Genomic DNA, 13047 nt, shown 5'->3' with positions numbered 1-13047 from the left:
ACACAAGAGAGTGCGTTATTGCGACATTTAGATGAGCAAAGACGCATTACTTCAGCACTTGGATATTTTGTCTTCCTTGGCAAATAGATGTCCCATGTAGCCACAGAACAGAGCTCCAGCTGGACGCTGCGAGGCGCTCTCCTGCTTTGTGCCAGGTTGGCCGCTAGGCCCCGCCCTCCTCCATCCCCCTCCGTCTGATGACGACACCGCAGCGAGCACAGAGAAGACGCCCTTAGCAACAACACAGTGCTCCGTCGAATAAGATAGTCCTGCCGCAGAGAAGACGGATTAAACACTGCTGCTTTATTGTACTGACTGCAGGCGAAGGTCTTTTTACACAGGGATGTCCCCCGCTGTTATTTCTGTGGTTAACATGGGGCATTACTGGCACGAGTTCAGCTAGCGAGCTAGCCTACTTTGGCTAGCCAACACGGCAAGACAAGTGAAGCGGCACCAAGCTGTCCCAAAGGAGGACAAAATCTTGGGGGTTCTTCTGGAGCCAAGCAACAGCTAACGAGTGGTAGCATCGCTGTTTGCTACAAAGCCAGTTCACCGGGATAAGCACGGGGATGGTGCTCTGGATCGACACCCTCTATCGACAGAGAAAGGCGAGGGGCACACGGGGCAGACCACCAAGCTGTAATTTTTGGACTCAAACTATTTTTAACAGAGGGAGCTGCGCTCAGGCGGACGACTGTTTTTGTTGCTGTGCGAGCTAGCTGGCTAGCTAGCTTAGGGAGACGACCCCCACCGCCTGCTGAACTTTTTCAAACTGCAGCAAAGACTCATGTTAGCCAGGACGAGTGTGAAAGCACATTGAGTACACATCTCGTCTCGGAGGAACAAGAATTGGTAACTAGGTGGCAAGAAAAAAAGTTAAATCATCGAGTTGAATCTAAAGTTTAACTCAATGGTCACTTGGACTCCTTTTGTTAGCATTACTACGGCGAAATATAAATGCTGTTAGCTAAGTTAGCTAGTTAACGCTAATTATAGCCCATTGTTTTTCTACCTTCTTGTTGTGGACATCTTTTTATATATATTTTTCACTTCGGATGCTGGCATCAAACCTAAATTACAATCATGATGATAATAAGCAGAAAACCAGAGGGCCCAATAGCAACAGGTAACCATAACAAAATCTTTTGGTGTTTACTACGTTTTGATTGTTGTATTTTAAATGTGTGTGTTTTTGGTCATGGCCGGTGGGCTCTAGCCACAGTTCTTTTTGACAGATTAAGGAAAAGCTGGTGTGCAGGTGACACAAACACTAGCTGCCAAAGAAGTCATGGCATTGGTTTCACCCTGAAGCAGCTCTGGCATTTACCGAAATACCTCTTGTGCCGCTTGTGGATCCTTCTTAAAATGGCTTTGATTGACAAATTGTCATTCGATGCACTCTCGAATGTCACGTCGTGTCTTTCTCGCAAACCACTGACAGATGCAATGTCAGTACCTCGGTCATTTTTCAAGACGAGAGTTGTAAACATGTTTTCTTTTCCTAGCAACTTATTATCAGTCACAAGACTCCATTATCTTTAAGTCGTTTGGACGACATCCCCTAAAGCGTTGCGCTTATTCTGTGTTTCTCTGTGACAAGCAGTGTCTTATCAGTGTTTGATAACCCCTCCCAGTCTGACCCGAGCTAAGTTGTTTTTTAAGTTTTGTTTGGGCAAGTGAATTTTCCTGTCTGTCACGACCAAGATATTGCCGTATTTGTTTAAAAAAATGACAATCAGGTGATGTGTGCATATTAATGACTCACTTCATGTTTAGGTTATGTTTGTTTTGGTTTATGTATGATTTGGGTAGTAGCTGAGGTCATGCATGTGAGGACATTTTGTTCACCACCATACGCCCAGGCCTATATCGCATGTAACACATGAAGTGGTGATAGCAGTAGCCTCTATCTGTCAGTGGAGACTTTGTACAGAATACTGGGAACAGGAGGACAGGAACCTCTCATTTTGCCCCCACCCCCCAGTCCCTTCACAGGCGTTTTATGACATATGATCTGTTCTAACTCTGACTCTGTTTGCCCGAGCCTGTTCTCTACCCTTCGCTCTGTGTCCTCCAGTGCGGATATTGTCAATGCAGAGAGTTGAAAGCCAGCTTGTTGTAGTAAGCTAGATTTTGGGTTGCATACAAGTTTGGATTCTGTTCTGTTAATTTTTTTGGAAGGTGTGCTTGGAGAACTCGGACAACAGAGTGAAAGGCTGTGCACGAAGCACTGAGCCCCCAGTGAGTGATTAGGAGTTTGCAGAGGGCTAATGGGGTCTGTGCTTGGCTAATAATGTGTGTGGAGCCTTAATGCCTCTGTTTGCTGTGCTGTGCAGGTCTAATGCGTCTGTATCCAGGCAGCAGGTCTAATCTGTCCTGGAACTGGTCTGTTGCCTGCCTAGCGCTAGGGACAAGGTCTCTGACGCACCTGCACATGGTTACAACATTCTCTTGGGCTAGACAAAGTGAACACCAAACCTACGTCTTTTGGGCTTTTGTAAACACATTAACCCAGCTTAAAAGCTCTACACATAGTTTGTACTAATAGGCTACTCAACTGCCTTATAAGTTATTGGAGAGATTAATATTGACAGTTTGTTTCTATTTATTTGCACCAGGAAGTAGCAGGAGTAAACTAAAACAACTGATTAAACTAAAATGATTGTTGATGAACAGCTGGTTGATGGGCTCTGATACTTGAGTAACTGGTTTCCCCCCCCAGTCCTAAATGCTGCACTACTCTGTGTCATCTTGCATTCAGCGTTTGGCTGGCTGCCACTGAGGTGAGCGCAAACAGCATTATTGAATGACAAGCACTTGCATCCTACCATACTGCCTCTATTTCTGAACACACCTGGTGTGTCCAGTACATGACTCGGCCTGAATGGACAGATGGGCAGACGGAAAGATGCTGTCGTCACAGAGGCATCTGTTACCCCCATTAGGCCAATAATACCACTTGCAACGCTAGCGCTCTGGGGCCCTAAGCCCTGTCTAAGCTGGTAAATTCTGAGCCCTGGCCTTGGGTACAGTGTATTGGGTCTGCTAATATTGACCTTTTACAACAGCAAATTTGGGCAAGGTTGTTTTAATAGTTCTTATGTACCCACCCCTTCCCCCTCGCCTATAGAGACCAGTGGAGTTGGCCAGCTCGCTGAGGTTAGCTCCAGGGAATTGTTGGGTCTCATTCAATCATTTGTTTTGGTCTTTGAGGAGTTATTGGAATTGAAAGGTTGATTGATTTAAAAAATCAATGTGGCTCTGGTTTGAAGAAATAGAGTGAATGTTCACCTTGCTGGGGGAAATTAGATTGCATTCCAGAGATTTGATTGTGTGTCTGTTTGAGTAGATTTTATGGTTCCATTTTATGGTTGGTTATAGCACTGATTTTTATATTTTGTTTTTTTTTTTCTTCCTCCAGCACGCCACGGTGACGGTCTGTACGATTCATACATGAGAACAGACCACATCCTAAAAGACGAAGCAGATACAAACAGTCCCTCTGGGCTACCCCCCATGCCCAAACACACAGTAAGTGTATACAAACAAATGCATACACACACAGTCACTAAAGCCCTATTTCCTGTGCAGAAAGCTCACTATGTCCAGACATCCTGTTCCTAAGAGAGATACTCCATACTCAGGCTCTTATTCTATTCATCCTGCTTCTGCCCCTCCTCCATTCCTCACCAGCTTTCAGCGTGTATTACAGCATAGGTGAGCTGTCTTCAACTTATGTAATATAGCTCAGTTGTCATAGCGCTTAGGGAGAATAAGATGTGATGAGTAATACTCTGATTGCCAGCAGGTACTCAAGAGTGTCTGTTGCAGCAGGTAATCCTCTATAAATTATTTTTGAATGGCTGGTAACCGGAAATGAAATTGTTGTTATTATTATTGTAATTAATTGTTATTAAGTGAATACATAAGGAAGAGAGGCAACTAGAATTACCAGCCCTGGGAATGTTTTTTGTTCAAAAATACAAGACATGCATTTCTCTGTTCACAACATAAACTCAACTTGTCAACTTATATTGACAGTTTGTCCCCATCTGCTAGACACATGTCTCATATATTTTGCTCTGACAAATGACTTGACAACAGGAAACATCACAAGCCATTTTGACAAGAAAGCCCACCCGTATTCGTGCATATTTATGCAGATGCTTTCAGACCAATGAGCCTTGTTTGTATGATACAGTTGATAGGTTTCAGTGGATTGACCCACATATGTTGCTGTCATGTGCTTCACATTTTTGCTGATCAATAGACACAAGGGTTGCGGATGCACATAAATGTGCCACAAAGGACTAACAGAATACCTTCCCACATAGGTTGCCTCTCTGAACAACCCCTTTGGCAGGAAATTCACATGCACAGGCACTGATACACTCAGAACCAGCACTGGAAACAGCCAGTCTGATAGATTGTAAAGATTTATTGGGCCTGAAAATCTGACCCACAAACAAAATCACCAATAAACAATTCTCTTTCTCTGCTTCATCTCCAGTCTAATGTAATCCTCCAACAGCAGGCATTCACAGAGCTCAGCTTATTTTTTCTATTCTGTTCTTCTTCCTTTGTGTTTTCTCTCCTTTGCTCCCTCCATCCCTCAAAGAGATAATGTCCTCAGTTGAGTGTGACTGATGTTAGCTTATTCCAGTTCAGCATGTCACTGTGTATACAATACACACAGAATGGTCCTGTATTCTACAGCATAAAAAACTCACATCATTCCTGTTCTTTGTGAATGGGAAAGACAGATGAATGGAATGAACAACAAGTAGTTGCAGTCAGTTTTGGGTTGTCCTGAAATTTTAAAAAGTGTGAGAGAGAAAGAGGTCTTCTCATGACCAGGATATACTGAGATGTGTCACACAGGTGTGTGTGTGTGTGTGTGTGTGTGTGTGTGTGTGTGTGTTTGAGAGGAGAAAAGCTTGCTTAGGTGTCTGTCTGACAGCAAGGAGATCAGCTTCTCTCCATCTGTTGCACTGTAGATTTGCACACAGAGGACTCTCCACCCCCAGCATCTCCTGGTGTTAAAGAAGATTCACACTCTCCTGCTTCCCTCCCCTTTAATTGTCACTTTTTCTATGTTATCCTGATCACACCCTTGCCTGGGCAATCAATAACCCCTCCCAGTCCCAACTGCACGTGTTGAAAGCTTTGATTTTTATTTTGGCGTGTCTGTGCATTTGTGTGTGTGTGGAGGGTGGTTGTGGGGGGCAGTCAATGGTATTCACTGTGTTTGTAGTACAGTATTCAGGGAACAGCTGCATGTGACCCAGGGTCAGCAATAGGGCCTTTGTGATAAGTTAAAACTATATGGTTACATGTATGGAAACTCATCCTGCGTGCCACTTCTATTTTAGGTTCAGGCCTACAACACACACACTAAAGGAGTCTTCTGTCAGCTGAACATATCAACACCCACTTTAAAAGTATGTTTCTTTGTTGTGTTGTCTTTATCGGATGACCTCGTTTCTGCCCCAGACCCACTCGGCTGTGTGTACAGAACAACGAGCCAGAGTCTCCACAGGGCAGCCTAGCGATCTTCACGCTCAGCAATGGGAGGAAAGAAAACATTAGGGTCCAGATGTTTCCTCCCTCAGCTGGTTGAAACCACTTTGCCGCTAAAATAAGGGGTGTTTGTGTGAAAGAGACAGAGAGAGCGAGAGAGAGACATTCAATATTTATGTCTCTGTTGTATTTATGCACAAGAAGCCCAAGCATAGTGTATGACAGTGTGTCTTATTAAGATCCACATTGCTTCTGGAGGTTGAAAGTATAATCTAACTATAATGACTGTCATTTCCCTTCTGCCCGATAATCTTGTGGAGTGCTCTTTCCGCTGGTAAGGGAGAGAGAGAGAGTGAGCGAGCGAGGAGGAATGAATTCCTGGGGTTGCTGAGATGAAACTGTTTACTGGCAGCCCAGAGTAAGACTGTAGAGTTTCCCTTTTAGCACATCCAGCCTACTTTCTTGTCCTCCCAGGCAAAGCATATCATGTTCTAACTAGGTTTGAGTTAGTCAGTAGGGTTTCTACACAGGTATGGAAAGTGTTGAAATTATGTTTGATCATTTCCAGTTGTTTAAGTTTAGGGACTGGAAAAATATTCTAGAAAGGTATGACAAAATGTAATTTTGCAGTCCAAATACACAATATCATCCACATTATACAGTCAACGATGATTGATTTCATTTGTAGGCCACACTGTAATTTCACATTTAAGTCCTTTCAAGAAGATAAAGGCTGAGATATAGAGATGGAAAATGTATAGAACTACTAAGATAAAGTCTGGTTGTAGCCATACTTAATGTTTAACAACCAGGCATAGGTATGGGTCACTGTGCATGAGTGGTTGTTGGTGTGTGTGTGTGTGTGTGTGTGTGTGTGTGTATACATACATACATGGGAGCTAGGCTCAGCCCTCAGGGTTTTCCCCCCTGACACGACCCAGAACCTGTTGTGCTGGTTCACCCACACCTTGCTGCATCTCTGCTAATGGCTCAGCAGCACTGACTCTTGATGTTCCTGTCCTGTCCTGTTTGTGTACGGATGTTATGGAACAGGGGATCCTTCTGCCCTCTTAACTTTTGTCTCAAGTGAGGAGTCCCTGATCCAGCCTGATTAAAATTCATTGCCTTTGATCGACCTGTGGGTGTTTTGCATTGATATGTGAAGAAATTTAGCCCAGGGTCCACCTTCATAAAACTGTCTGTTTTCACAGTCAACCTCCTCAGTATTTGTTGTCATCATTCCTCGGCGTGTAGAATGGACATAGCACTTCATCTCTCTGCTGTATAGGCCTAATATGTTGACACAATTGAAGCCATAAAATAAATGTTTTGAAAAATAATGTTTCAGTGGCCTCTCACTTTTAGTCTATAGCAGGCTACAGGTGGCCTCTATTCTGTACAATGTTTTACTGGTCTATAGCTGTACCTAGTATTACTGGTCAAGCACTGAAAGACACACATCCCACACAGAGAGGTCCTCTCTTCGCTCTATTGAACACATTCACACAACACAATGAGCGACATGTCTGCTACACAATGAACTACAATTACACTCAAACGTAAACTCTGCAGAAACTACAGGCCCATGTTTGCCAGGTGGTTTCCTAATGCCTATTTGTCTCTGTCTCTTTCTGCCTTTCTCTTGTAGGTGGTCAGTAACAAGGGTGTTATGAGGGATCAGGTAGCTGTGCGAGGTGGTCAGCTGAAGGTCAAGTACCTATATGAAGACTCCACTTACAATCGCAAGATCAATGCTGTTACCACAACAACCACTCAGAACAGTGGGACCACTGGTCAGGCACCTGGTAAACCTGCCCCAGTCTCCGGCCTGTCCAAGGAGCGCAGTGTGGACAGGTGAGAACAACATGTGTATGAAGACACCACAAGAGCATTTAGTTCAGATCACACTCTGACACTATCTGTAACTAAATCTGAAAGGGTGGCCCATCAATATTTCCATCTACACTTACCTCCAGTCAGCTGTATATATATGTATAATTAAGTGACACAACAATCCAAATGTGTGGGACATGGTGACATGGTGATCTAGGGCACATACCATGTTGGATGCCCCATCCTGGGTTTCATTACAGCCGAGACCCTTGTCATATATCACCCCCCCCCCCCCCCCCCCACCCCAGTCTTTGTTGTTGATTCATTGTCATCAATGAAATAAAGACAAAAATGCTCCTAAAAATCTATGCAGGGATGAAATACTCCAGTTATCTATTGTCACCATGTTTCTATTGTTATCTTGTATCCTGTTAAGATTTTTTTCAAGGGAGGCTCTAATAATATTATGTTGTTTGACCACAGCACGGGCTCCAGTAAGGGCTCCAGTGAATCGTCTGGCTCACAGGGAAATGGAAATGGAAATGGAGGGACCGGTACAGGCAGTGGCAAGCTGTGTGGCCCCCTCACTCCTGAGCAGGCTCTTAGACAATATCGTTCCCAATTGACTGCCCTGGAGCAGACGGAGATCCACTCCTACCCAGACATCTACTTCCTAGGACCCAATGCCAAGAAGAGGCCCGGTGTTGCTGGGGGCAACAACAACTGTGGCTATGATGACGACCAAGGAGGCTACATCCACATCCCCCATGACCACCTGGCCTACCGCTATGAGTTCCTCAAGGTCACACACATTCATTTTGCTATTGATAGGTTTTTGCTGATCTACACATTCACAGTCATTGTCCTGTGAAACTAATAACCTTGGTTCTCTCTGATTTTTAGCTCACCCAGTATCCTTTCTTTGTCCCTCTTCAGGTAATTGGTAAAGGTAGCTTTGGCCAGGTCGCCAAGGTGTACGACCACAAACTGCAGCAGCACCTGGCCCTGAAGATGGTGCGCAATGAGAAGCGCTTCCACAGGCAGGCGCAGGAGGAAATCCGCATCCTGGAGCACTTGCGCAAGCAGGATCGCAATGGAACCATGAACGTGGTGCACATGCTTGAGAACTTCACCTTCCGCAACCACATATGTATGACCTTTGAGCTGCTGAGCATGAACCTGTATGAGCTGATCAAGCGAAACAAGTTCCAGGGCTTCAGCCTACCGCTGGTCAGGAAGTTTGCCCACTCCATCCTCCAGTGTCTGGAGGCGCTGAGCAGGCACAGAATCATCCACTGTGACCTCAAGCCAGAAAATATCCTGCTCAAACAGCAGGGACGCAGTGGTATTAAGGTAGGATACATGCCATGTTCATGTTATCCATAGATTAGCTCTGTTGTGTACAAGCAGTATTAAATCATGTACATTGTATGAGCATGTTCACACTGATTGTGGCTTTCTTTCCTCTGCCTCTACCAGGTGATTGACTTTGGCTCAAGCTGTTTTGAGCATCAGCGGGTGTACACCTATATCCAGTCTCGTTTCTACCGGGCTCCAGAAGTGATCCTTGGCTCACGCTACGGCCTACCCATCGACATGTGGAGCTTTGGCTGCATTCTGGCTGAGTTGCTGACAGGCTATCCCCTGTTCCCCGGGGAGGACGAGGGTGATCAGCTGGCCTGTGTCATGGAGCTGCTGGGCATGCCTCCACAGAAGGTTCTGGAACAAGCTAAACGGGCCAAGAACTTCATCAACTCCAAGGGTCACCCTCGCTACTGCGGAGCCAACACCCTGCCCACGGGGGCCACTGTGCTGACAGGGTCCCGCTCCCGCCGTGGTAAGATGAGAGGCCCTCCAGGTAGCAAGGAGTGGAGCGTTGCACTCAAAGGCTGCGAGGACCCCACCTTTACTGACTTCATAAAGAAGTGTCTGGACTGGGACCCGTCATCTCGCCTCACCCCTAGCCAAGCCCTCAGGCACCCCTGGCTGTATCGTCGGCTGCCCAAGCCCCTGCCAGGCTCTGAGAAGAGCCAGGGAGGCACGGTGAAGAGGCTCCCGGAGCACCACAGCACCTCCTTCCCTTCTATCATGACCAAGGGGGGACCTGGTTTAGGCACCACAGCCACCAGTAATAAACTGAGGAGCAATGTCTTGGGAGACTCAGGGGAGACTATACCTCTCCGCACAGTCCTACCCAAACTTGTTTCCTAGAGAGAGAGAGAGAGAGAGACCATTTTTTCTCCTTTCTCCCTCCACTTCCTCCCCTCTCCACTCCTCAGGAGGGGTAGAAGCACAGACAGGAGTGGAGCCTAGGTTTTAAAACTCGTTTGGTTGTTCTTTTATTTGTTTTATACTGAGTGGTGTCGACACCCCAGGTCCTGGTTTTTAATATTAGCTGAACTGACAATAAAAGAGACGATAAAACACTCTGAAGTTTTTATACAGCAGTTTCCCTTAGTGGCTGTTTGATTTCTGTCTACAGCTGTTGATAAGGAATGATTTAGACATTGCTTTTTAAAAACTCTTTGTGTGAGTGGATAGCTCTGTACATGAGCAAATGTTTTTACCTGTGAGTGTTTGGGTTACAGACACTCAAGCACACCTGCACTGTCACTTGCCTCTTTCTTACACACTCTCTCTTAACACTCATATTTCACCACCCTTCTCGGGGCAGTGTATATCTTTTATGAGTGAAACTTGAAAAGGGCTACAGAGATGACTCATGTATCAGGTAGCAGAGATCTGTTCACGCACCTTGATTCATAGAGAATGAATCATACTCTAGGTTTAGGCCCTGCACACACAGACATAATTATCCCTCATACATACAACATACATGCCTTTACACAGATTATGAGGGATTGGCATTGTGATGTGAGTGATTAGGAAATTAATTGTTAGCAATAAATTAAGCCTGCACTTCCTCATTTTTTTTTTTCCAATTTTGTGCAGTTTTCCCTACCTTTCCTGACTTCTGGTGCTTGCATGTTAGCTCAGTATGTGGCATTGGTGTGTGTGGTTTAGCTATGTGATGCTACTGTGCCAGTCAGAGAGAGTGTGAGATAACCTATTATAACCCCTCCACCCCACCCTACCCCACCCCTACATCTGAGTGACAAAGGGGGGAAGGGAGGACAGCTCTACTCTAACTCTGTCACAGAGGTGTCACCATCACTCTCGGTGCTTCACAATGTAGTTTATGTGAGGCTGGCTCGTCATGTCAATAACACATAATGTAACACACAAATCTGCACAGCAGTGCACACAAACACACCTATGGGGTAATTGCAAGGAAAGGTGGTGCTGGAAAGTGAGAGGTAAATTGCGAAGACATGCCGCCTTTCATTGTCTGTAATTGGCTGCTATGATGTTGGCAATGGTTGCTTTAAAACTACTGGAGATGAAGTGCAAGGCTAGAAAGATCATGAGTTAATATGAAGGGCAGTATGAGTCTGTTATGAGCCAGGATTTTTGTGATTGTGTGTGAGGTGGGTAGGGGGTAAAGGAGTTGGTAGGACAGGCCAGTGACATAGGTAGAGCTTGAGATTTTTTTTTATGGTACTGAAGAAAGTTGTTTCTCAGGGAGACATACTTGATACATTACCCTTACATTAGCTGTCTTCTGTCCTGACTGCAGATGAACATGCATTCTGCTCTGCCCACTGAGGCCGAGAGAATGCATATATGAGTGTCTGCGAAGGGGGTCTGCATGCTCCTCAATCTGACCTAGATTCTCACTCCTCCCCCGCCCGTTCTTTCTCTCTCGTTTTCTCACTGTGTCTCATGTAGGGCCGTGAATCTCTTAAAAACACATTGTGAATTATGGTGCTGCCCAACCGCACACACACACAGACACGCTAGGTGCATGTTGTATGGACCACACCACTCAGAGTTCAGGGTAAAACCTCAACCCACCCCTCTGTTCTTTCTCTTGTCCCTCTTGTTCTATAAGTGAAACTGTCAGGGATTTCTACTCTGTCTCCATTTTTTTTTTATATAGAAGTGGGTTCTATTGCTATTCGCTCCAGAAGATCCGAAGATGTAAATGCAGAAGCTGAAAAAGAGAAAGTTGTATGCTGTCATGTTGTACTAGTGTGAGTTAGTAGGAGGGTGTTTGGTGTTCCAGCATGAGATTACAACCTGTTATACTGACTGAGTGACTATGAGAAGAGAAACTGTACAGTAACCAAATAAACTTGTGATAGTTTCTTTTTCTAAAGAAAATAAAAATGATTATCAATTGAACTGTTCTGTCCTGGAGTGATTTCTGGTCTGAAACCCACATTGATAATTTTCATATTGATTAAAGCATCTGAAGTTACATCAGGGCATTTCTTGCATGTGAGGCGATGCATTCTCAAAGTTTTTGTCAGGAAGCCATAGATCGTTCACTTTTAGAGACAGCCATAAGAAAAGATTTTATTCTATGGAACCTCTATCGGAAAAGGTTTTTATGACATACTATTTAAAACAAAAATAAGGTTACTGTGTCTGCTGTAGGTGGAGAGATACTGAGAGACAGGAAAAGCCAAACTGGTTCTGAGAGATAACTCCAGGGTTCCTGTGTGCCATGGAATTTCTTGAATGTCAAGTCATGGAATTTGTGTCAGCCTAAATAATCATTTAAACAAGAAATTATTAGTTACTCACTAAAAATAGTTACTTCCCATTGTGTTTAGGTTTTGTTCAGGTCCTCTTTCCTGAAAATTAGAAACTTTATTGTTCTTTATTGTTTGTTTTAAGGGGAAAAGTCACATTTATATAGGTCATGGAATTTGACATTTAGCATATTTAGCATAGAATTAGAAACCTGTAATTTCGCCTTCTTAACTCCTACTGAATTGAATAGTTAAATAACACTGTTATTTTTTTACTGAGGCCCTGCTATGGCAGTACCTGGACCTCTGAGAGTGAGTGATAAAAGTAAAAAATCAATATCTTTTGTTGTTTTTGTTTGGCGCCTTGCATTGAGTTTACTGAAACTGCACAATAACCATTTTAAAACTGGGATAAAGGCTACAGGACCCCAGTAGGACACTTATTTGCATAGACTAGGCATTATTTATCTACTGGTGTGATATGAAATGATGTGTGTGCGTGTCTGTAGCCGTAATGCAATCAGGTCAGTCCAGCGACCTGCCCTTGTGCTCACAGGCCCACATTCAGAGCATGTGAGTTTGCTTAGTTTTATTTCATTTTCACCAAGACTATCTCTATGTCTCAAAATACTTTTGTGCCTCTCTACGTCTTCTCCTCACGACTGGCTGCCACTTCCCTGCTCTTCTTCTCTGTCCTAGCTCTATGGTGTAACAGAGCAGATGCATAGCTGTGGGTAGGCTACCAGAAATACCCCTGTAAAGACGAGTGGGAGGGGATGATGATGATGATGATGATGATTCCAATGGTGACAATGAAGATCTGTCTGACTGATCATCTCCTGTGACTGATGACTCATGGATGTTTACACGTGAAGGCTGGTGCCCAGAGGGGAGAAATAACCACACACGCACATAAAAGAGGAGGAACTGGTTTGGCAACATCATTCAGAGGAAGAGAAGAGGGAAAGAGAGGCGGCTGAGTTTGTGGAGTGGGTGTTTGGCTATGCATAAGAGAATCTCACAACAAAAGAAAAACACCTGATGGTTAAATGTCTTGGGTATCCATTTGCTTGGATGTGAATCAGCTATGTGCTCA

At 44.5% G+C, this 13047-nt stretch overlaps 1 protein-coding gene across 1 annotated transcript; it reads left to right on the top strand.

Annotated features, from left to right (window-relative positions):
- Positions 1-205: 205 nt before the first annotated feature.
- Positions 206-11598, top strand: dyrk3 (dual specificity tyrosine phosphorylation regulated kinase 3). Its single transcript, XM_030051370.1, has 6 exons — positions 206-1126; positions 3422-3531; positions 7169-7374; positions 7837-8155; positions 8290-8706; positions 8833-11598. The coding sequence occupies exons 1-6, from the start codon at positions 1084-1086 to the stop codon at positions 9562-9564; spliced, it is 1827 nt and encodes a 608-aa protein (XP_029907230.1). The 5' UTR covers positions 206-1083; the 3' UTR covers positions 9565-11598.
- Positions 11599-13047: the final 1449 nt, after the last annotated feature.

The sequence above is a fragment of the Myripristis murdjan genome, chromosome 5 (genome assembly GCF_902150065.1).
Source record: "Myripristis murdjan chromosome 5, fMyrMur1.1, whole genome shotgun sequence".
Taxonomy (NCBI): domain Eukaryota; kingdom Metazoa; phylum Chordata; class Actinopteri; order Holocentriformes; family Holocentridae; genus Myripristis; species Myripristis murdjan.
Note: the sequence above shows the minus strand (reverse complement) of the source record. Positions and strands in the feature narration are given on the sequence as shown.